The 24,680-nt window shown below is 57.9% G+C and overlaps 1 protein-coding gene across 2 annotated transcripts in view; it reads right to left on the bottom strand.

Annotated features, from left to right (window-relative positions):
• Positions 1–1,503: 1,503 nt before the first annotated feature.
• The window catches only part of STUM (stum, mechanosensory transduction mediator homolog), a 54,425-nt gene continuing 31,248 nt past the window's right edge, over positions 1,504–24,680 (bottom strand). Inside the window, exons 2-4 of one of the 2 annotated variants that reach the window (XM_045983411.1) lie at positions 11,590–11,769; positions 8,304–8,312; positions 1,504–7,313 (exon numbers count right to left, since the gene is read on the bottom strand). In XM_045983411.1, coding sequence (XP_045839367.1) covers positions 7,279–7,313; positions 8,304–8,312; positions 11,590–11,769 — 224 coding nt within the window. In that variant the 3' untranslated portion in view covers positions 1,504–7,278. The remainder of the gene's footprint in view (positions 7,314–8,303; positions 8,313–11,589; positions 11,770–24,680) is intronic. The other variant, XM_045983412.1, reaches the window with a different exon arrangement.

Here is a 24,680-nt window from a genome sequence, read left to right as displayed (position 1 = left end):
GGGTGAGAGGGTACCCCAGGGGTGCTGTTCTTGAGCTGGGCCAGGATTTGAATGGGGGGGTGAGAGCAGGTGCAGATCCTGGGGACCCCCGGTGCTCAACGCAGTGACACTGATTTCTTGGTGACAAAATCCACTCACTCATCCTACCTCTGCTTCTTCGAAAGATCCCGGATATGTTTTGAGGTTTCCCAAAACCAAAGCCAAAAGCAGAGGCAAGACCCCCAGGCCCTGCCCTCTGGTCTCCCCTTCCTGACCCAGAACCTCAGGAGATATGGACAGCATCCCAGTGTTCTCGAAGGGCTTACTTCCTCCACCAATGACACACCTAGTTTTGAAAGTTTCTTTGCCTGAATATCCCCACGGCTCTGCCGGGAAAGACAGCTGCAGGCTCCTGCTGGTCCGGTAACTCCCCACAGAGCCAGCTTCTGGAGGCCCTCCCTCCCTACAGGGCCTGCTGGGCCTGCAGGTCTGTCTTGAGGGGCCCTGGGCCCAGGCTATCCGGACGCCCTGAGCTGTGAACCTGCACCCCTTTCACACGAGTGGCCCTCATGCTGTCTCCCCTTTCTCTGGGGCTCCCCTCTTCTCCTCAGTAACCCCTGGCTTCTGTCACTGTGTTAGAAGCCTTCAGCCACCCGGCTGGAGGGTCTTCTCTGAAGGCCATGGCCGGTCCACGGACCCAACTGCGGCCCTCCCGGCACCTCTCCCGCAGGAGGAGACAGGCAGGCCCGAGCCTGTCGCTGAGCCTGGGGTTCTGGGGATTAGATGCCCAACAGCCCCCCACCCCCCGGAAGGGGCACTTCTGTGGCCACACAACCTGCGGAAAGCATTCCTTGTCAGACAGCATTCCCACCATGATCTGAGTCTCTGGATCAAGGAAGGGCCCCCTGGGGTGTGCCTCTCTGCAGACTGAGGCTTCTAGAACGCGGCATAGTGCGCCCCTGACTCGCTGGCGTGAGGACGGCCCAGGGCGGCTATCTCCTCAGCTCACAGATTTCATCTGGTTGGATTACCGCCTCCTGTCAGGAGCTCTCAGCTCCCCTGTGCTCATCTGATCTAGCCACTGTCTTCATCCACACATTCCACAAACTCTGCGGGTCCTGGCCCGTTAGCAAATGCCAGCCAGGCCGAGGACCGAGCCCCGCACCTCCCTCCCAGCTCCCATCAGCTCCGCCAGTTATGGCCAATCTGCTCCTTGCAAGTCCTCCTAACTGTGTCCTAAGGCTTCCACATGCTTCCCTCCCAGCTGGTCCACAGTGGAGCTGGAAGGGAGACTCTGCCCCGCCTTCCTGGTAAACCCGGCGGGGGCAGGGGGGCTAATGCCTGAGTGGGCAGATTTGCACCGGCAGAGGGATCTGATCGCCGAATGTGGGGTCCCCAGGAGACCCCGGGGAAGGACATCCTTCGTGCTGAGACCCTGTACAAGCAGATGTCAAGAGAGAGGGCGTAAGTCAAGGTCCAACCAGCTGGAAAAAAGAGCACGCGGGGGCTTTGAGAAGCCACCGGAAAGGTCACATGAATGTTTATTACATAGAAAAGAGGGAAAGGAAGAAAAAGTTCCTAAAGCCGTATTTCCAGGATTTAAAAAAACACAAACTTGGAATGCCAACGAGATGCCATGCTTTGTATATTTATAATCGGAATATAAATATGTACGTGGAGATATGTACACACAGGTTTAGACGGTCATGCATGCTGTTTCCCATTACACGGATGACCACGGGGCTTGAGCGGGTTCTTCTGAAGCTGGTGGGGCACCGGGGAGGTCAGGACCCTGACCTGCACCTCCAGGGACTGTGAGGACCTGGGCAGTGGCAGTCGGGAGGGGAGGACTGGTGGGGGCTGGGTTCTGAGGGTGCGGGGAAGGCCAAGCCACAGACTGGCCTGGGCCCCAGACTGCAAGTCTGGAAACTTCTCTAGGTTCCCAGCTGGAGAATTTCTTCCTCTTGTATAACCGAGGGAGGCTCCAGTCATTGGGATGGGCTGAAGAACCCCTTGGCCGGCGAGGATTCCAGGAGCAGCGGCGGGGGGTGGGGGGCGGCCCCCATGGTTCTGGACAGAGGTAAAATGAGGAAGCCCTGGGAGGTTTGGGAGAGGGTCTTGGCAGAGAACAAGAGAAATGGACAGCGATTCTTTCAACAGGAGGAAGAGAGACCCAAAGTCGCTCACGTATCAAAAACTATAAATCACAGCACAACACTCATCCAAATATAAATTCAGCTAATATGCACAGAATCAGTGTTTTTTTTTTTTCCCATGTACTTTGTTTTCAAAAATTTGGCACCATTTACAACGGCACGTGTACCTTAGCCCGTGCAAAGGGCCAGCCAAGTGTTCCTATGGCACGCCCTGGCCACTTATGGCCACCGCCGACCGCTCCCTGGTTGGGACACCAGCCAGATGCTCACCCAGAAAGTGGGGTGGGTGTGACCTTGCCTGTCTCTCCTCACTGCTTCATATCCTGAGGCCAGGGCGGGGGGCGGGGGGGGGGGACGGTGGGGACGGTGGGGAGGACTATCTGCAGCCACAGAAGAGCCCAGAAAGGGATCATGGTCCCCTCCTCTCTGGGAGACCCATGTCATTCCTCCCACGAAGGCCAGCCAGGTTTGGTGGCTGGGGATGTGGAGCCATGGACCGTGGGAGGAAGGGCTCCAGGCACAGGGGCCCTTTGGGATCAAGGGAACTGTGTGTATCTGGGCCCTGTGTTGGGTGATGAGGACAAGTGCCACCTGCCAGGGTCCACGCTGGAGGGACGGCTCCTGGGCGGTGTGAGGGGACCCTCTGTGGATGTCAGGGTCCCAACCCTGAGTCCTGCCCTCACCCAGCGGCTGGAGGGGCTGTGAACATGCGCTGGGGGCGGGGGTGGGGGGTAGTACACACACATGTGTAAGGGAGTGTGTATCTGTCTGTGCTTCTGCCTGCCTAGGGTGCCAGTGGCCTGGCCTAGGTGTGACTGGCATGTGGCAAATCCAGACAGGCAGGGACAGAACTGGGGATTAAGTCCAGAGAGATAACTTGTACTGGAAACTCAGGATACCTGCAAAGACGGCCCTGTCATCCGCCTGCCGGTGTGACAGGATCGGGAGGGGAGAGAGCGCAGTGTCTGTCACTAGAAAGAGTCCTGGCTCCGGCGTGGCCATTTCCCAGTCCATGGGGCCTGTGGCCTCGGCCTCAGCCTCTGCCTCTGCGGGGCCCTGGGGCCATCCTCCAAGGCCTCTGCTCTGACAGAAATGGGACCGGCATTGGCTGCCTGGCGTACAGATGGCCCAGCTGAGGCACAAGACAGGAGGAGAGACAGCACTGAGCTGGAACTCGTCCTAGTGTTTGGGGCGCGGGGCTCCCCATCAGCGCAGGGATTAGATTAGGGCAGATTGGCGAGTGGCACCGCGCTTGCATGCCTCCGTGATCCCGCGGACGTTCGCAAGTTCTCAGAGCCCAACAGGTGAGACTCGCGGGACCCCAACCAACACCCACCGGCTCAGGCAGCCCCCAGCCTCCCCTCCCACAGCCCGGCCTCCTGTCCTCACACAGCAGCCTCCTGCCTCCACTCACCTTGCTGTTCCACCTACGCGGGCGGGAAGGGCAGGTGAGGCGGCCCCAGCGCTGCCCCCTGGGAGCCCCCCTCAGGCCGAAGCAGGGCTGCTGAGTGCTTGCTGCACACACAAAGGAACACAGGGCCCCGCTTGCAAGAACTACCCGGTGCCAGCCTGGGGGACCCCTGAGTAGAAGGAGCCCTGGCTCCGTTCAGCCTCGGGCGGGTTCATGGGGAGCAGCTCCCACGGCGCCCCTGCCCCTACGAGGTCCCAGTCTCGGGGGACAGTCAACGCGGCTGGGGAACCTCTGAGCATGCCCATCTGCCTCCAGTCCTTCTGTTGAAAGCCTCCCAAACCAACCAACCACAGGAACCAACAAGGGCCTGCGCCACCAACCAGGGGACACATTAAGGTCAGTCCTCCCTAAGCCAATTCCATAGGCCCAGACAACCCGCGTCACCACCGGAGAAAACCTTCCAGGTCAGGAAGGCCTCTGGGCTGGGGGCAGGATGGGGCCCCACATCGGCCCCGCCCCATGCTGGCCCCGCCCCACCCCCCAAGTGGCCTTCACAACCTCGCCCCCATCTGCGCAGGGATGGGGTTCACTAAACAAAACATAGTAGATTTTGGGGGCGGTTTAAAAAGCTGGGCTGGCACGGAAGGACCACCCCGTGGACCCTGGGCTTCCTCCTCCAGCGCCTCAGCACTCTGGAAGGCCTTCTCTGGGGCCTCGGGGCTCAGTGCTCGGTTTTCCTGAGGTCCCTGTCCTTCCTGGGGAAATTCGGATCATGTGGCTTCCTCGACCCTCTTGAGTTCCCGTGCTCCCCACTGCTCCTCGGTCCTTGTGGCGTCTGCACAAGGCTGAAGTCCCAGCCAAGCCTCTGGGACGTGGGGGTTCAGAGGGCTAGGAGCACTCCTCCGTCCGCTCCCGCTCCAGCCGCTGCTCTGGGCTGTGGGTTGGCAGGCCTCCCAGGATGGCGTGTGGTGGAGCCGTCCAGTCCTTGCTGAGGAGGCTTTTCCCGTCACCTGCTACTCCCGCGTGGGCAAGGCCATCCAGAGGCCCCTCTGGCCCAGAGGCCCCATCCCCTCTGCAGCAAGGCTTTGCCACAGGCTGTGAGCTGTGTGTTCGGGGGCCTTGCTCTCCCAACGCCTCAGCCCTGCCCTCTGGAAGTTCTGAGTACTCACGTCCCCCCTGCCAGGATTGTTGGTAAGGGTCATAGCCAAGGAGCCACTGCGAGCCTGGCAAGGGCCCAACACCTGGAGGCTGTCCTTGTCGTCGGGGCTGACATGTGGTTCAGGGGCGGCAGAGGGAAGGCACACTTCTGCAGGGCCCTTCCTCACCTCCCCTGTCCCTCGTCTCAGCCGGTGACACCAAGGCCACAGTCTCATGTAGAGAGCTGCTGTCTCGAGCCGCTCCCCCACGTGGCTGTTCTCACAGACTGGGGGTTCAGAGGACGGGGTGCCCCCAACCTCGCACACATCAGCTCCACAGGAAGGGCTTCCTCCGGAGGCTGACTTCCCCTTGAGTTCGGAAGCAGCTGGCAGCCGAGGGGAGCCGTCCTTCCGAGCCCACAAACCCCTGTATTACCCATCCCACACCGGGTTTCACTCAAGAAACCCCCACCCGGGTCTGGATCACCACTAAGCACGCCCCGTAAGTTGCTCTCTCTTCTGTCCCCCTCAGCAGCCACCCTGTCCCAAGCGGGGAATTCAAGATCCTTGCTTCCAACCCGGGGGCTGCGCCCGAGGCCCATGGTCCCTCCCTGTCGTCCCTTCGAGCATGTGGGGGCTGAGGGCAGCGGGGTGCTGCTCCTCCAACCTGGCTACAGGGGAGGCTCCCACAAGGACCAGCCTCCCGGGGCACCACCAGCAGCCACCTGCTGTCTACCGGGCCCAGGGGATGCCATCTTCTTACTCTAAAAGGCTCTGGCTTTCTGGATGAAACCAAAGCAGGTCCCACGCCTTGAAAACGCACCGGATTCCAAACACAAAAGAAGCAGCAGCAGCAGCAGAGGCCTAGCTGGGGTCGGGAGGGAAGGGGGGCAGGAAGAAAGACACAGCCAGCTGTTCAGAGAGTGCAGCTGAGCTCCAGGCAGGGGATTTGGATCTCCAAGGTGGCCGAGAGCTGTCTAACCCACAGGGAGCCCAAGGCCCACGTCCCTGGCAGGATGAGAATCAGAAAGCCCAGCGGGGGAGGTGAGTGGGCTTGGGGAGCAAGGAGGCCTGTCCAGTGGCAGGCTCCCCAAAAGCACACCCATCCAGCGATGGGAAAAGGCCAGTCAGGGCACCTCGCCAGCCCTGGCCACACTCTGAGTCTCTGACAGACAAGAAAAGCCCTCCCCCGGGGAGTCTAAGGGGTGCTGTAAACAGCTTTGGGCCAGTCCCCCAGTTTTGCCATTCCCACGTTAGGAAGCAAATGAAAACAGACGTGTAGACATCCACCGTGACTTTGGATGGCCTCTCGCTTCACTTCAGAGCAATTCCCAACCTGCAGTGGCCCCAACACCTCCCGTGAGTCCCTCCCGCACCAGGGTCCAACTCCCCAACAACCATGCAGGCAGGCGCTGTGAAGGCCCCCACCATTCCTTTGCAAAGGGAGGAATCTCTGTATGACCCCAGCAGGAGTCCCAGGCCCTGCAAGAGGGATTTTCAGAAACAAGTCCACCACCCCAGACAATTTTTTTTTCAATTCTAAATCCCCAAAAGCTCTCGAATGCTAAGTTTTCTTCCGTAACTTATTTAGGCCAAGATCTGACCTGAACCAAGCAAGCTGAGGCTATTCATGGTTTTTATTAATCCCAATTAGTCTGACTTTTCACAGGGTTCTCTGCAAAACCAGTCATGCGCTTGGCGGTCGGGAGGTGACCCGGACTGCGGAGGTGTTAGGAAACGCCTGGTAAATGGGTCTTACTCTGTCTCAGATACACGTTTTCTGAACTTGGAGACCCATCCAGCCCCAAGGATTTTAGGAGGATTATGGACCAGGCGTGGCATTCTGTATAATGTGAAGGCTCAGCAGGCCCGTGCTCTCCACACCTGCACTGGGGAGCCTGTGTCTGCACACCTGGCAAGCCATTTTGCCCAGGGATGGAGTTGCCAGCCGCCTTCTAGGGAAACAAAGGTCAAAACGCACCCAGGCCCAGAGATTTCAGTGGCGAGGAGGCGGGGTAGTAGTGAACGGTAGTGAATGGTAGACTGCAGTACGGGAGCGCAGGGCCAGGAGAGACTTTTGGGGACCCGTCCCCAGGCAGCCCTGGGATGGCGGAGGGCACAGCAGGCCTTTCCACACCAGGCTCACTCCTGCCCTGGCTCACTCCTGCCCTGGCACGGCCCCAGGGAAACCAAACACTCAGATAGGGGCTGGGGACACAGAGGAAGGGTCCACTGAATCCTGCCCCTGCCCGGCAGCTCTGGGGCACCCTGGTAGGGGGCAGGGAGCCATGCAGGGCAGGGGCAAGCCGAGCATCCCAGCCTCCCTGTCCACGATCCTGCCCACCACTCCCCACCCTCCGCCCCACCTGAGATGCTCTGGGGGCCTGTGTCTTTCTGGAGCAGGGTGAGGGGCTGGCAGCCTCACAGCCTGCCAAGGACAGCAGATGCGTTTTCAAAATAAATAATGTTTTTTAAATCCCCCTCTTCCACTCCAACCCTGGGAGCTGGCAGAAGAGCACGTGAGGTCCCGGTGCCCGCCGCAGCCTGGCGCAGCCCTCATGGGACCACCCTGGAATTCTTGGCAGTGCCTTCGGACTCACAGCTGCTGTGGGATGCCCTGCTCCTTGTAGCCTGTGGGGAAGAAGCAGAGGAGAGACAATGAGATGCGCACTTCCTACAGGATTTCTCCAGGAGGTGCCTGTAAACTGCAATAGGGTCATGAAATCTTATTCACACTAAGGTGTGAATGGCTGCTATACTCAGGGTCCACCTTTTCTGGAGGGCATGGGCTTTTTAACCGGAACAGAAAGATGCAGGGAGAACTGTGGAACTTTGGGTTTAGTGGGGTTATGGGACAGGAGGGCATCAGGGATGGGGGGTGGGGGGAACGGTGATCAACATGCCCCGAAACCACTGCCCAGGAGACTGCCGGGTGGGCCTCCATCCCCGAGTGCCAGGCACCTGGAACGTGCGGACAGAAAGGAGGACGGAAAGGCAAACAGCAAGACAGGACACAGAACACCGTCACCATGTGTCTGTTCAATCAGCCGGACGTCTGGGACACAGACAAACATGACCGAGGACTCCGAGCCTTTAAAACACTGTTGACCGTCACAAGACCACTGGGGAAACTGAGCCACTGAAACATTTAGGGATGAAGTTATGAGTTTGGGATTGGCGAAATGCCTCCCACCCCACTGAGAGCTGGCAACTTAGCCCCAGAGGAGTTTCTGAGGACCTAACGGTTGTTTTCTCTCATTATTTACCAAGTTATTCACCAATTTTAAGTCTAAATCATGTGCGGGAAATGCAGAAAAAAGATGACGTCACAGATGACACGGGAGTGATCGTGTGTTGTTGAAGCCACTACAGGCCCCGAGGGGCTCAGGGTGCTAGGCCCCAGACTTCTGTCTACGTTTCAACACTTTCCACACTGCAGCTAGAAATCCCACCAAACAAAAACACCAAGAGGATATACAGAAGCACAAAAATAAATGAAAATAGATAAAAACCGAAAACAAGACAAAAGCCCAGCGGCCTGCTGGGGTGAACGTGGGGGGGGTGGCACGCAGGGGGGCGGCAGCCCAGGCTGGGGGCCCCCGCGCCCACCAGCAGACTCACCTTGGGAAACTTGGGGGCAACACAGAGATGTGAGGCCGCAGGAGGGAGAGGAGGAAAAGAGAAAAAGAAAACAGGGTGAAAACAGAGACCAGAGGGACTGGTGGAAGCCTAAAAAGCATCAGGATGCGTAAGCACTCTGCCGGGGCTCCAGGGACCGGCAGGTGGGTGCTGGGGCAGGGGCATGTGGCCAGAGCTCTCCCCACCCCAGGCTCACAGCCTGCAGCCCCACAACTCAGCGGAGCCCACTCTTCCCCTGGGGCCACCTGCTGACCCTCGATCTGGGCTCACCCCCACCTGCCTGGAGAAGCCGGCCGCGGGCCCCAAGGGGCTCAGTGTGCTAGGTGCACCCTCAGGGGGATGGCTGCGGGACATGCTCGGGAGGTCGAGATTCTCCCTCCTGGCCCCAGCCGGGCTCTGTGTGGTCACCCCGTATAGAGACAGGAGTCCTGTACATATAACCTAATGGCTGGGGACAGACAGGGGCAAACAGATTTCTTTCTGCAGATACCCCGATGGACTGGCAGACGCGCCGAAGTCCCGTGTGGAGAACACGCAGATGGGTGAGCAGACGGTGTCGTGTTGGGGTGGACATGGGGCTGAGAGCGTGGGGAACTACCCCATATTTCTCTACCCTCGACCAGGACAGACTGTGGTGGGCTCGTTTTTATTATCAACAGAGTGGCTTGCTTGTGTCCCAGGACTTTAACGTCTGCTTAGGTCTGGAATTCCCTGATCGCCCTCTTCTGGACGGTGTATGTGTTGATGACCCCCTGGCCAGTGCTGTCTCAAAGGTCATCCTCGGGGTGCCTGGGGGGCTCAGTCGTTAAGTGTCTGCCTTCCGTTCAGGTCATGATCCTGGGGTCCTGGGCTAGAGCCCCCTGCTCAGTGGGAAGTCTGCTTCTCCCTCTCCCTCTGCCTGCCACTCCCTCTGCTTGTGCTCTCTGTCTGTCTCTCTCTCAAATAAGTAAGTAAAAAAATTTTTTTAAATCATCCTCTACTGTTCCAGCTGAGAGGTTTCCTTCATTTTTGCAGCAAGGGGCTGGAGTGGAACCAGAAAGAATGGCCCCCATCCAACTATCGGTTAGGATAGACGAGTCCCTTGTAGGACCTCCTGGCAAAGTCACGTGCGTGCTCCACCGTCCCTCGGAGCCACCCCAGCCTGCAGCCGCCTCTCAAGAGCAGTGATTACACATCCTTCCAGGGCAGGTTTATTTTCTGGAACAAGTCATCCCTGCCGAGATAGGTGGCTGAGTCCGGCAGGCGGCACAGCCGATGGGCAAGGGTGAGGTTTAGTGGGTTTTCTCCTGCAGCCAAGTCTGAAAAGTCTGGTGCAAAAAACCAGCATCCTCGGAGCCAGCGTGCAGACATCCAAGAAGCTGAGTGGCCATAGTGAGGGCCCGGGGCCCTGGGGCAGGGTGGGAACCCGGCTTCTCACACCAAGCATCCTGGCTACACTCTCAGAACCAACCACAGGGCCAGGCTTTCTAGCTGAGCCCACTGTCTGGGGTGATGCAAAGAGAGGAAGAGGCCCCATCTTGCTTGTCGGGGTCCACACTTCCTAGTCTAGGACCTGATCGGGGGGCCCTTCCAGATATCTCTAAGATACAGACCCTGTGGTGTTTAAAACCCCTGGGTTTTAAGGGAGACCAAGATAAAAACAACCAGAAAGCTCTAGGAACAAGGCGCCCATTCACTGAAAGGGGGCTGGGTGACGCAGGTGCGTTCCACTTGAGAGGAAAGTCTCCTCCGTCAGGTGCCCAAGTGCCTGGCCAGACACCGGGGTCACGCGGGAGGAAGCCGTCAAAGGGGTCAGTCCTTGTTCGGAGTCAGGCCTTCTGACTACGGCCGAGCACGTGTCCCACAGCAAAGCTCCCAGGCCCCAAATGGGAAAGGGTCAGGAGGTAGCGGGCCATCGCACAGGCCCCTGGGGAAGCCTCGGGCTCTGCAGTCCCTGGTCCCGGGCACAGGGTGAGGCGCCCATAGCAGGCCTGCCTGAGTCTCTGACTCTTCTCCTGCTCCCCTCCGAGGGTCCCAGTCCTCCCTGAGAGCCTCCCTGTGCCTGCCCTGAGAGCAGCCCTCTGCAGCCTAGCCCTCCGCGGGGCCAGCCCACCCACCCCCGGAGCTCCTGGCCAGGCCTGCTGGTCCCCTCCTGTTCCTCTGGCTGGTCCCTACCTCCCAGGGTCTGCCACTGCCTCCCGGACCTCTGTTCCTGGATGCCCTGCTTCCAGGTGGCCAGTCTACCCAATCAACTGGCTCCAGAGGACCCCAGTTGGGCTCTGGGGCCTGCATTTTTTTCTGGCCTGTGGCTTGACTGGTCACTGACCGGAGGCCTGGCCTGACCCTGGCAGCTATGTGTGCCCTGCCTCCTCTGAGGACCCTGTACCCAGAGGGAGTCAGCTACAGGTCATTCTGGATCGTTCTAGCTCATTGCCCATAACTCCCATCCTGCCTCTTCTGTCCCACCCTCTGGCAATGACAGGCCAGCCCAGGAGGGGTTTGGTGCACAGGACACCACGAGGTGCCTGGAGCGTGGAGAGAGGGCAACACGGTGCCTGAGGGGATGCGGTATCTGTCCATGGGAGTCCATGGCGGCGTGGACAGAACGTGTGAAAATGCCGGCCACGTGCAGTGTCTGCTCTAAGAGCTCGAGGTTACTTCACAGATGTTATGTCTGCCCGGTGAGCTCTGTAACGTTAGGCACTTTCTCAAAACAGTTTTGTGTCTGACTCAAGTTTGTGCTAAATGATGGGCGAAGGTCCCCTCAAGAAGGAGCCACACTTAGGTCAAAGGAAGGAGAAAAACCGTGCTGTCTGGCTATAAAAACCAAACACAACAACACAACAACCCACAGTTACAGGGCTTCCCGTGGGCAGGGAGGCCTTGTGGGTTCTCCTTCTTTCTGGAAACTGGGGCCACCAGGCACACGGGCCGCACCCCGGCTACCCAGGGTGATCCGGGGCTGTTCCCTCGACAAGGAGGATGCCCAAGGTATTTGAGCTGATCAGAAGCTTTATCCTGTCTCGTTCACACCCTTGGGCTCAGGACTTCCTGCAGGCATGGGGCTGGGCATGCGGGGGGTCAAGGTCAGGGAGAGGGGAAGGGTCCCCTCTGCCAGGCAGCTGCAGACTCTGGTAACCAGCACACAGGTGTGCCCTCCTGAGCGCCCGACCCCGGGGAGGAGCAGAGCTCCCGGCAAGGTGCTACCCCTGGCAGGACCACACGGCCCGGATCATCCAGCACCTGCCCCTCCTCCAGCCCAGCCCCTGACGCACGGGTGGCTACTCACTGGCGAGGATGACCATGTCCATGCCCCAGAAGATGCTCATGATCCAGCCCACCATGACGATGGCCGTGAGGGTCTGGATGAGGGCCGCTGCGATGTTGAGCCAGAAGACACAGCATACGTGCCTGTCCGGGAGGTCAGTGCGGGCTCCGCACAGCACCGCGAAGGCCGAGACAAACGTGCCTGTGAGAGGCCGGAGGGGACAGCCTTCTGAGTGCACTGGGGGGAACAGCCACATGTATGCTCCCGGCCAGCCGGGGGGCCCCACTATCCAACCCCACCCCCGGAGAGCTAGGAGAGGGGTGGCCCGTGTCCAACTCCTTCCCACTCAGACCTGGCTCGCCTCTGGTCCCCACGCTGGGGGAGCCAAGGCACCAGCCCTGGGATGTGTGGGCCCAGGCCCAGCACAGTCCTGGGGCCCAGCACAGTCCTGGGGCCCAGCACAGTCCTGGGGCCATGATAAGCCATCCCTGCCACGAGGGAGCCACGGTGCAGCCCCCTGTGAGGACAGTGAACAGCCTGGGGGAAGGACATCCACCTTGTGTGGCAAAAGCTGTAAAGGTCTAGCAGCTGGGAGGTAGGAACCAGAGTCCCTGGGGTGACACGGAAGCCACCCACGGAGGCGAATTCAGGAAGTGGCCCCCAGCACACTCGCTAATTGCAAAGGGACAGGAGCAAAGACCCCAGGTTCCTGCAAGGTGGAGAAGGCGCAGGCCGGTGCCCGTGTTTAGAGACCCATCTCTGACGGGGTTCCCCTAGACACCCCAGACCTGCAAGGGGAGGGCAGGGGGCCCAAGATTTGCTGAATAGGCACAAGCCGCAAAGCGACGTAGCATGTGTGTCCAGGTCCCTTAGCCAGTAGGACTTCCCAGATCCCTGCAGTGCTGCACTTACTGACATCTTCCTAGAGCCAGGCTCTCTCCTCCGTGGGCTCTGAGCCCTGTGGCCACCCCGCAGAAAAGCTAGTCGGTGTCCCCACCGTCCGTACCGGTCTCCCGTGCTGCTCCCGGACAGACTGTCCCTAGAGCTAGCACTTGACCCCCCCCCCCAGTCCAGAGCCCACCCCCAACCACCTCCTTTACAGGTTCTCACCCTCTAGGCCACTGGCTCCCCATTCTAATCGCTCTGGGTCAGACACCAGACACCCAGGGACGGTCTCCCAGAGAGGGTCTCCCAGCCACGTGTGACCAGAGGGCAGGAAGGAACATGTGCGAAGGCAGGCAGGCAGGCAAGCTGATTACCCCCAGGGCAAAGCCTGTGCCTGCTGTGGAAGGTCTCCCTGGTCCACAGAGGCAGGGAGATGAATTCCCAGCCAAAGCTGAAGGTAGCTCCTGGTCCCTCCCAAATGGAGAGTCTGGGGAAGTGAGAGTTGCCCGGAGCAGCCTCCTACCCCCACCCAGACAAGGGATGAGACAGCCCTGTCTGCCCAGAAGAGCTCCTGTGTGCGTTCGATCTCTCTCTCTCTCAAATAAATAATTTTTAAAAGATATACAGAGAGCTACAATAAGCAAATGAATATTGTATTGGCAAAAAAACAGACCAGTGGGACAGAACTGAGAGCCTGGAAATAAACCCAGGGATGTGCAGTCAACTAGTCTTTGACAAGGATGCTGAATAGGAGAGAAGATGGTCTCTTGATCAGTGGTGCCGGGATAACTGGATATTCACATGGGAAGCAATGGAGCTGGACCCCTACCTAACACCACGCACAAAAATTAACCCGACATGGATCAAAGACTTAAATGTAAAACGTGAAACCACAGAATTCCTGGAAGGAAACACAGACACAAAACTCCCCTGACGTGGGTCCTGGTGATGGTTTCTCGGATGTGACACCTAAAGTTCAAGCAACTGAAGCAAAAAATAAATACGTGGAACAACCTTCTGCAGAGCAAAGGAAACCATCCACAGAGTGAAAAGACAACCCGTGGAATGGGAGAAAACACCTGCAAACCCTGCGTTTGATAACGGGTTAATCTCCAAAATACAGAGCGAACACATCAGACTCAGTAGCAGAAAAACCACCCAATTAAAACATGGGCAAAGGGCCGGAACAGAAGACACCAGACGGCCAACAGGCACATAAGAAGATGCTCAACATCACTGATCATCAGGGAAATGTCAATCAAAACCACAACTGAGATGTTACCTCCCACCCGTCAGAATGGTCACGATCAAAAGACACAGACGAGAGATACCCAGTGTTGGCGAGGATGCAGAGGAAAAGGAACCCTTGTGCTCTGCTGCTGGGATTATAAATAGGTGCAGTCATTTACAGTATGAAGGGTCCTCAAAAAATGAAACACACACGACCATATGGTCCAGCAATCCCATTCTGGGGAAAATGAAAACATTAATTCAAAGAGATATCCGTTCCCCAAGTTCACTGCAGCATTATTTACAGTAGCCAAGACATGTCTACAGATGGAGGGATGGATAGAGACATCGTGGTGCATGTGTGCACAATGGAATATTATTCAGCCATAAAAACCGAGGAAACCCTACCACTCGTGACAACATGATGCCTTCATCTCCCTAAGTGAGATAAGCCAGACGGAGAAAGGCAAACACTGCAGGATCTCACTGATACGTGGGATCTCAAACAAAAACAACAAACTCAGGAAAAGAGATCAGACGTGTGGTTATAGGGGGGTGGGAGAGCTGGAGGAGGGAGTCAGAGGGTCCAAACCCCATGTGCAAGGGAAAGAAGCACTGGGGGGTGTCTCGCAGCCGACCCTGCTGTGGGACTGGAGGGACGGTAAAATCCCGAGTTCTCGCCACATGGAGACAAGGGCTTTGTGTCCTTGTGTCGTATCTGTAGGAGCAACGGGATGTTAGCAGAGCCTCCCGTGCTGATCACTTCACAGCAGACGTCAGCCAAACCATCACGCTGCACGCCTCTACCTCTCACCACAATGGGTCTCAACGATTTCTCAGGAAAGCTGAAAACAATGCAGATGCCCAAGTGCCACCTAATCCAAATTTAGATCACCAGGCGGGAAGGGTGGGGGGCGAGAATCTGTATTTCTAGGAAAGTTCCTCCCTCCATGCAAATGCCCACTCAAGTGTGAGAACCACGGAGGAAGCGGCCCCTCCGTGTTACTGGCACAGTGTGGGGAGACTTGGGAGCCAAAGGTGGTTCTCCTCTCACACCCACGGACAGCCCGGCCAGCGGCGCAGAGCAGGGCTGGACCCTCCTTCCTGGGGGCTGTGGCTGGCTGGGGTCTCTTGGCGGCTCATCCAGACGCCTGACTCGGTCCCTGCCCTGCGGAACCCCTAGATGAGTGAGGAAGCTCCTTATCCCCACTGACAGAGAAGGAAGGGGGCTCAAGGCGTGCCCCGGTTTGCAGAGGGGGGCATGATGGAGCTGGTATTTGAACCTAGCCTCCATCCCTGGGGAGAGGGAGGTTGCTGTGGGGGAAGGACCAGTGACCTGGGCAGGGGTGGCAGGCTGCTGGGGCACTAGCCAGGGGCTCTGAATGCCCAGAGAAGGTGCACGCCCCTAAGCTGGGGGAAATGGAGCTCTGGCAGTGTTTGGAGCCAGAGAGAGACGTGACAGAAGTGACGCCAGGTGTCAGCAGTGTGCCGAGTGGGTTGGAAGGGTCAGGGATGAGCCAGCAGCAGCTGGGGAACAAGGGGATGTGGACTCAGGGCTTGGGAGAGGCCACGGGAGGAAACAGGAGACTTGGGGCCCCCGGGGAAGTGTGTGCCTCCGTCCTTCGCCTCTGCTGATCTCGTGCGTGGTGGGAAATGAGGTGCACAAGGATTGACACCATTAAAAAGGAGAAACTAAAAAAGCATGTGACGAGCTGGGCGGCCCCAGACTGAGCGAGGCTAAATGATGGGGCCGCACTGCCGGGCCTTGGTGTAGAGGCAGATCTGTCCAGTGTAGCAGCCTGAACGCTTTTCTGCCAGGATATTGGACCCTTGCACTAAAAAACAAGGAAAATTAGTTCAGCTGCTGTGGAGAATGTATGGAGGGTCCTCAAAAACTCAAAAATAGAATCCCAGCTAGCCCAGCAGTCTCACTTCCGGGTCCGTACCCAAGAGAATGGAAAGCAGAGCCTCGGCAAGCCCCACGTTCACAGCAGTGTCGTTCCTAACGGCTGAAGCACGAGAGCACCCCGAGTGCCAACAGGTGGATGAGAGGATGAACAAAAGATGGTGTATACACACACCGGAATGTTCTTGAACCCAAAAAAGGAAGGAGATCCTGACCCCTGCTACTGCCAGGATGACCCTTAAGGACATCATGCCAAGGGAAAGAAGCTAGTCACAAAAACGATACTTCATGATTCCGTCTATGCGAGGTGCCCGAGGGGTCGCATTCATAGGGACAGAGAGTAGGAGGGTGATGGCCAGGGGCTGGAGGGGGGGATGGGGACCTAGAGTTTCATGGGGACAGAGTTTCTGTTTTGCAAGACAGAATTATTCTGGAGATGGATGTTGAAGGTGGCGGCAGGACAGTGCGAGTGGACCTCGCGCCCATTTCTTGTTACGCGCATGTTACCACAATAAAAAAAAATGAAATACGTAAGTAAAGAAACATCATCCTTCATGACTTTCAAAAGACCCCTGAGGACCTCCACCTCCTCCGGCCAGAGTCGTCCTTGGGAGGCCGTGGAGCCGCGGGGCCCCGACCTGTGGCCGAACGCCAGCCTGCCTTCCCGCGTCCATTCGGCTGAACCACGTGAATTGCCCATCTCTGCGGGTAAGGCTACGGCTCGGCCTGCAGTGTAGACGGACACTGGGGGCCTGAGAAACTCCGTCCCTGAGCTCCGAGCTCTCAGTTACAAAGCCATCTGGTCCGTCTCCTGTCAAAAGACGGACCCTCACCAGAATCCCCAAACTGAATAGAGGGCGCCGGGCGTCTACATGCACCTGTCCGCCTGTGGAGGGGAGAGGACAGCTCGGCACACCAGCCGCTCTGCGGACACATGGCGCCTTGCAACATGGCGATGCCAGCAAAGACCCAGGCCCGTCTGCTGGGAGGAGACGGGCCTGTCCACGGTGTGTTTGAAAGAGGAGACAAACTCGGGGTGCCTGGGTGGCTCAGTTGGTTGAGCGTCTGACTGTTTCAGCTCAGGTTGTGATCTCACTGTCATGGGATCGAGCCCCACATCGGGCTCGGAGCTCAGCAGAGTCTGCTTCAGATTCTCTCTCCCTCTCCCTCCCGCTCAATGTCCCTCAAATACATAAAATCTTTGGAAGGAAGGGAAGAGAGGGAAGGAAGAAAAAAAGGAAGGAAGGGAGGGAGGGAAGGAAGGAAAAGAAAGAAGGAAGGAAAGGGAAGGGAAGGAAATTAGGGAGGAAGGAAGGAAGGGAGAGAGAGAAAGAAAGAAAACGAAGGGAGGGAGGGAAGGAGGGAGGGAGGGAAAGAAAGGGGGGCACACTTACAGGTGTGAGTTGGGGGGACTTCTGGTCACCCCTTTCCTTCACACACATGGACATGCTCAGGGTAACTCTGGGACGCACACAGAAACACGAGCACCTCGTACGCTGAGTGATGTGTACAACATGTATATGTACAGATGTTACCAGCAGCCGCATTCACTTCGATAAACTAATCATCAATTAATTATTAATTAGGATCAATAATTTCACTAAGTAGGAAATGCTGGTAACGGGTCCCTTTTGCTGTATAAGATTACACGTGCCATAGAAAGTAAGGCCTGAGTACATGGGTTTATACTATAAAAACAATCATTTTAATTTTTTCAGCAGTAAATTTAAAGAATGATTTTAGCACATTTGCATGTGAAGAGGTGTTAATTGTTACAAATGAGTCTTACCGGCTAAATAAAGAGCCCTGGCCAGCCCCGTGTTAGTTCTAATTTACCCCCGCTGAGCACCAACCCTGTGCCCACGCCAAGTCCAGGACAGAGCCCGGTCAGGCGGTGGCGGGGGAGGCACCCCCAGCTCGGGAGCTTGGCTCCAGCGGGCATCCCAGGGTCACGGAAGGAACAGTGACAAATTCTGTTTGGTTGTTTCGGGGAGAATTTCACAGAAGAGTACGTGATGGTGGGGAAAGGTCTGGAAGCAGACAGAGATGGTCCAGGGAAGAAAGAAAGGGAGAGGATCCCAGACACGACCCAGCGAGTCTGTCTGGGGGCCCAGAGGGTGGCACAGGGCAGCTGGGCACATAGAGAGGAGCGAGGAAAAAAAATAGTAATAATAATAAATTGGGGTGGGCAGGTGGCTCCGTCGGTGAAGCATCTGACTTGATTTTGGCTCAGGTTCTGATTCCAGGGTCGTGAGATCGAGTCCCGCATCGGGCTCGAAGCTGCATATGGAGCCTGCTCAGGATTCTCTCTCTCCTTCTGCCCCTCCTCCTCTCTAACAAATTAATCCATATATAATAAAGGAAAATAAACTACCTTCACAAATTAAAAGAATGGGGCCAAGGTGGGCCATGGTCACACCGGAAAGGCCCCAAGGGCCTTGCTATGGAGTCAGGCTTCCCTCTCCAGGTGACGGCAGCTCCTGGGAAGGGATTCAATGGGGAAATTGCACGGTCGGATTTTAATTTTAGAACAAATGGTTAGAGCAGGTAGGGTCCCCAGGACTGGGCGGCCAGCTGCAGGACGCAGAAGGTGGGGGAAGGGGGCCCTGACAGCTGGGGGCTCCTGGTTTCCCCCACGACACCCTAAAGGTAGAGCCAAGAAATGGGGGGAACCCAGGGATCATGGGCCAGGAGAGCGTGAATGGGAACTTGGGAGGGTGGGCTGCAGGCTATGGAAATCACCCGGGAGGGCACAGAATTCAAGGAAGAAAGGTCAAGGCCAGAGCCAGGGGGACATCAAGATCTTTGGGTAAGCAAGGACAGAGAGGGTATAAGGGACGAGGGCGCGAGGGTGCAGGAACAGGTCAGAGGGGTGAGGCTTGTGGTCCCAGACACAGGAGGCCGACTCAGGGAAGAGAAGCCAGGGACTGACCCCTTCTGCAGACAGCCAGTGGCAGGGACGGGGGACTGACCCCTTCTGCAGAGACAGCCAGTGGCAGGGACGGGGGTGGGAGCCTGACTGCATCAGGCCAGGAGTGGCCTCAGCAGGAGTTCTGAAAGGGTGCCAAGGTGGAAGGAGGAGGTCAGAGGTTTGGGAGACAATGAGGTGTGTGGATTCCAGGACAAGGGTGAGGACGACTTTCAAAAAAAAAAAAAGTACATGCGATAAGCATAAGCCAGGACACCTGCTGGGAAGTCACTGAGTTGGGGGGGGGGGGTGGCGGGAAGGGAGTCCCAGCCTCCGGAGGATGAGGATCTGATGGGCGGGGCAGGGTGCTTACCGCCATTTTCCAAACCAATCTGTGCATCAGGATGAACTGGGGTTTCTAAAAATGCAGGTCTCAGGCCCCACCTCGACCCCCAAAGGCACGGGGATCAACCCAGGAATTCCTGGTTTAAAGCAAGAAAGCTCACCCCATCCGACTCTCACATACCGTCTGGTTTAAGGGGAGGGGGCTTCAGAGATACAGAACCAGAGGCACACCCCTTCTCAGGAGCCCCAGGTGCCATTCTGGCCCTTCGAGCTGCCCAACGGCGACCCCCACTGCGCAGGGCTGGGTCGGGGAGATCATCCCGCGGAGCAGAGGCCGGGGGCAGGGGACTGGGCCCAGGGCATACTTCTCCGGGGGGAAGAGCAAGGCCAGGCCACCACCACCGGGCACGAGGCGGGTGACACCAGCACGGACTCCAGCACCGGGAGCTTTGACGCGGACGTAAGCCTCGCACACACGTCCTGTGTGATGCCACAGAAGAAGGGCCTGAGGAGGACCCCCCCACACAACACACACACAGACTCACAGCAAAGATGCCCGTGGGCTTTGGAACAAACCCCTTCTGGCCACCACGGCTCCCCTGAGGTGGCTGGGCCGGCAGCATCCCCAAGGAGCTCAGGGCTCGGGCCCCAGGGACAGGCAGTGGGGAGGGCAAGGATCCGTCCACCTCTACCCCCTGGAGCTCCTGCCCTAGAATAGGAAAACCGCCCTGGAGCACCTGCTGGTCTCCCAGCAGGAGGGGCCGCTCTGCCCCATTGGGACAGAGCGCAGAGTGGGGGTGGGTAGGGCTGGGGTTCTGGAAACCTCCTTCACAAGCCCCCAGCTGGTCAGCTTCTCGCATGACTCCTCTGGGAGCTGTGGAAGGTGCGAGGTTTGGAACTGGGGTCTCGAGGGGTATGGCCCCCCAGATGCAGGCAGCGGGCTCTGCTGTCCCTCCAACGCGCTGCTCGTCACCTGCACACTCTCCGTCAACTCCCAGGGAGGGCTGTGGTGCAGCTTTCGGGCAGACCCTGACCTTGAGCCTCAGGAAACTCAGGGGAGATGTGCAGGACAGCTCACCCCAATTTCACAGCCGATTTGGGAGGAGACACTACACCTTAGGACAGAGGTCTCGTGGCCGACCGCCGTCCAGTCCAGGCCAGAACGAAATGAACAGAAGGTCACCCACGGGTCACACTCAGCCCTCAGACGTTCCAAATCTCAGAACTTGGAGGGCATAAGAAGCCGGGTACCAGCTTCCTGAGACTCTAACGCACCACGTTAGACACCCAGCTTGTCATCACGTCAGCTAATTCCCCCGGAGGCGGGAAGGACAACAAGTTCACACATGATTCTGGATGAAAGTGAAGGGTGGTTTGAACATAAGCATACTGGCCTCGGTGAGGCCGTGTGAGCTGCGGGAGATGAGGCCTCGGGCCTCCGCAGGGCTCTCTGCATGTCCTTCCATCACGCACACACCTGGAGGCTGGTCTTGGGAAGGGGCAGGACAGGGAGGACCGGGGCACCCGCGTTCGCATGCGCTGTAGGAAGGCGTTGCCCGTTTCATAGGCAGAGCTGAGTGCAAGCAAGTGTCAAGGCGGGCAAAGCAGAGAGGCAGGGGCATTGAGCAGTCCAGTGCGGGTCGTGAAGGGTGAAGGGAGCCAAAGGACGGTTGCCAGGGTTCAAGGCTGCGAAGGTCAGTGGGGACGGCTTTGTCCTGGGGCAGGAAGCGTTCTGTGGACCCAGCACTGGCCTGCGCCTCACGATCTGCCCGATGGGAAACTAGCAAAGCGGAGACAGGGGAACGGAGGGCAAAACACGGCCAGTTCTGGTCTCCTGTCCTCCTGACCACACTGAAAGTTCCTGAGACTGAATCTGCCCGTGCCTTCGACCTGTCTCTGCTGGACTGGTGGTAAAAGGGTGTGTGGACGGTCTCCCACAACCCGACAGCACACTCCTCAATGAGGTCACATGCTGGAAGGACATCATTGCCCTGCGGTGACCAGGCTGTCCCTTGTGGTCAGCGGCAACTACTGACCGTTCTACCCATCTCTGATCACTCCGAGACGGGGAAGTGAGTTTACAATGACTTCACTCTCTCCAAACACAGGTTCCAAAGAAGACAATTCATGGCGGGTGGCAAAATGGGCCCTGCGCCCCTCCACAGGGAGGAAGGGGAGGGCAGCGGGAAAGAGCCTCCCAGCCCGTAGCCTCAGCGGCTACTCCATGCCCAGGGCCCTCCCCTTCCACCCCGGAGGCAGAAAGCACCAGCTTGGGGCACGGATGCCTAGGCTTCGCTGGGCCTCAGCGAACACTGAGGGGCTCGGGGAATGGATGCAGGCAGAAGCCTTCAGATGGCTCAGGGGCTTAAAGGTGAGACCCAGCGGATGACAGTCCTCAGTGGCTATGGTAGCCATGGGGGTGGGCCTTGCATCCCCAAATGCAAAGGCCCTGTGGCATAAAGGCAGTAACACACAGACCCCCCCTTGGCTACCGCAGACCAGTCTGTCGTCCTTCTTACAGGGGACAGAGAACATGAACCCAGCTCCCTCTGTCCTTCTCCGAGCCACCACTGCGATACCAGGCTGATTATCCTGCTGGAGGCTAGGTTGACGGGAGCTGATAATTAATTTTAATAGCCCTGGGTTGCATCAGCTTCCCCGTGCTTTGTTGGCAAAGCTCCCCTGCTCTCCACCGTGGCTGACACCTCCATATCGATGCACAGCAGAACTGGACACTCAGGTCTCTTTCAGGGCGCCCGGGGAGGCCCCCCGATCTCTCCCCAGGGTGTTGCACCTGAGCAGAAATTTAACGCATGGAATTCTCTGTTCCCCACCTCCGAGCTGGGTCACAGCAGATTCTGGGTGTAAATGCCAGAGGGGGAGGGCATGGAGAAGGGGCTGCGCAGGGACAAGAGCGCTGAGGCCCTTGGTGGCTGGGCTGTGTCCTCCCTACTCTCTAGCAGGACTGGAGTAATGGCTGGTCAGTCAGGTGGAAGGTGGGCAAGGGCAGCCCGAGGACAGGCGTTGGAGGGGATATAACACGTTCCCGTCTGCTCAGAATCTGCAGCCTGACAAGATGAAATTTCCATGGATGGGCAGACACTGAGATTGAAAACAGAGAGGGGCTCGGTCCAAGGTCACAGGCGCCTGGAGGTCCACGCCAGGGGAACCTGCCACATGAAGAACCCACAGGCGGCTCTGAAAGCAGGGATCCCCGGGTCCTGCAGCCACCCGTGGCCTTCGTGGGAGCTTTTTATCCACGGGGGCTTGGCCAAGACCCGTGGGCTCATGGCTGAGCCTCCGTCTATCATTCAAGCCTCCAAGTCACATCTGTCATTTATGACGTGCCTACTGTGTCCTCAGCACTGAGCCTGTGCGAGGAGCCACTGTGACCTTACCCGCCCAAACCTGCCTTCCTGGGCACAAAGCTGCTCTTCCTGACAATCTCCTCTGAGTCATTCCATCCATTCGGGTTCCCTCGGGTTCAGGGGCATTTAAGAGGCACCTGCTGGATGCCAAGAACTGGGAACAAAAAGGCAGCATTCCAGTCCTCAGGGACCTCACAGAGCAGTGAGGGATGAGTTGGCCAAGGAACACGAAGCCTTGTGGGCAGTCCCCGAGAGAGAGGGGCAGAGAGGGGATATTGCCGCGCTTGCAAAAGGGGGCCCTGGCGTTGGAACATCATGAGGCCTTGCCCAGTGACAGGACTCGTCTAGACCTCAGTTTCCCCATCTGCGGCCTGCCTCATGGGGCAGGCCTGAGACTGACATCGTGCATGTAGCCCTGAGAAACAGTGCGCCTTCAGCAAGGGTTACGTGGGTGCACGAGGGGGGTCGCAGCCCTGTCCGGAAAGTCTTCCCCAGGGGGTGATGCCTGAGCAGAGCCTGGAGATAAGGAGGGATTCAGGGGGTCAGATGAGCTAAAGATCCCAGCGAAGCCTGTCATCATTGTGGTTTGGGGCCCATGATGCTGTTTTCACTCTGTCGGCCTCATGGAGCCCAAGGCCCGGTGCCTACCCGTATGCCACGGCGTTGTATGGCCAGAAAAATAGTGATAATGAGGGCCACGCAGCAAGACAGGCAAGCACTTCCTAAGTTTGTGGGCAAGCACGGGAGTGTGTGAGAATTGCTTTGCCGGGCAGAGCTGCAGGCGGCTGGTCCTTTTCGTTTCAAAGCAAGGTGCTCTCTTCCATTAAAACAGTTTCAGGTACCTGTCAAGGGCCAAGTCCAGCAAGGGCATCCCAGTGGCCACGGAAAAGGCCACATAGCAGTCACAGGAGAGAGGAAACGGATGATGCTATGTGACCATGCCAGGGCTGTGGCAGAGGTCTCTGACCTTCCAAGAAGACCACAGTCAGATGGCATCCTTCCCCAACAAGCAGAAAAAGCCAGGGTCTCGTCTGCACAGACGGTCTGAGCTCAACCTGCTGGAGGCCACGCGACCGGGAGGAGGCTGAGGCCAGAAAAGGACTCCCGTGATGGCAGCGGCAGAGGGGGTGGCCCCATCACCCTGGTATCAGGCCTCCCAAAGGAGTAGGGAAGAAGCTGGGAGAGCGGCAGGAGGCCCGTGAGGCTCGTGCTCAGCTGCTCTCTGTCTGGTCGGGGACTCCCCACATGCCTGGCAGGCACCTGCTCCTTCCCTGAGGCGCGCCGTGCCGGGGGTGGAGGGGTGAAGAGTAGGGTAGAGCGCACATTCCCGGGCCAGGGACAGCTTCCTGTGGCGGCTCGCAGGATCAGGCTTGGGACGACTTTCTCCAAGTGGGCCTTCCGTGGCCACTCATGCCATGGGAGCACGCCACGCTTCACAGAGGGAAGCAAGGGTCCTGGAAGCATCCGATGTTCCCAACACAGGGCTGCCGGGCCACACAGGAGATGGCCTTTGACCCTCGCAACCGCCAGCCAGAGCCTGGGACAGGGATGCTGGGCCACTGTGACTTCTGGACACAGAGCCGGTGTCTTCTTGCCCGCCCCCATCCAGCCTCCTGCCCTCAAGCGGCAACAGACTGGCTGGGGTGCAGCAGACTGCATGGACCACATGCTGTGCAGAAGGATAGGGGGTCCCTGAAGACCCTTCTGGAGGCATGGTGCTGGACTAACAAGCCACAGAGGAGGAACTGCTTTACGGTGTTCTTTGGGGTTGGGGAGGCACTTCTCCATGGACAATCGTGATTTTAAGCCACAAAGTTTTGGGGAGCAACGCCAACTGAGGCACCAACAGGGCCCATTTCCCCAAACCTCTGGCTGCCGGGAAGGGGGAAGGAGAAGCTGAGGACTGGGGATTCTGCGGGTGCACCCACACTGCGCCTGGAGAACCCTTCCAGAAAATAAGGTCCGAACAAACCTGATCTGGCTTTCCCCAGAGGGGTCCCCTGGGCCATGCCTGGGGTAGCCTTTTAAGATTCACTTGCTGAGGGCGCCTGGGTGGCTGAGTGGGTTAAGCCTCTGCCTTCAGCTCAGGTCATGATCTCAGGGTCCTTAGATCGAGCCCCACATCAGGCTCTCTGCTAAGCAGGGAACCTGCTTCCCCACCCCCTCTCTCTGCCTGCCTCTATGACTACTTGTGATCTCTCTCTGTTAAATAAATAAAATCTAAAAAAAAAAAAGATTCACTTGCTGATTTCCTAACAAACAAACAACAGAACAGATCTGATAAACCTACTTTTTAACAAGAAATTTACATCAGGAAAGGACCCAGAATCATGACCAACTATCCCGACAGAGGCCTTCCATCCCCAGATCCAGGCGGCTTGGACCTGACCCCGGCCAGGGCAAGGCCCCTGGGACCACAGCTTCCCGGAGGAAGCTGTAGACATGGGGCCAATGAGGCTGCGGGGGCACT

The sequence above is a fragment of the Meles meles genome, chromosome 17 (genome assembly GCF_922984935.1).
Source record: "Meles meles chromosome 17, mMelMel3.1 paternal haplotype, whole genome shotgun sequence".
In the NCBI taxonomy this organism is placed as follows: domain Eukaryota; kingdom Metazoa; phylum Chordata; class Mammalia; order Carnivora; family Mustelidae; genus Meles; species Meles meles.
Note: the sequence above shows the minus strand (reverse complement) of the source record. Positions and strands in the feature narration are given on the sequence as shown.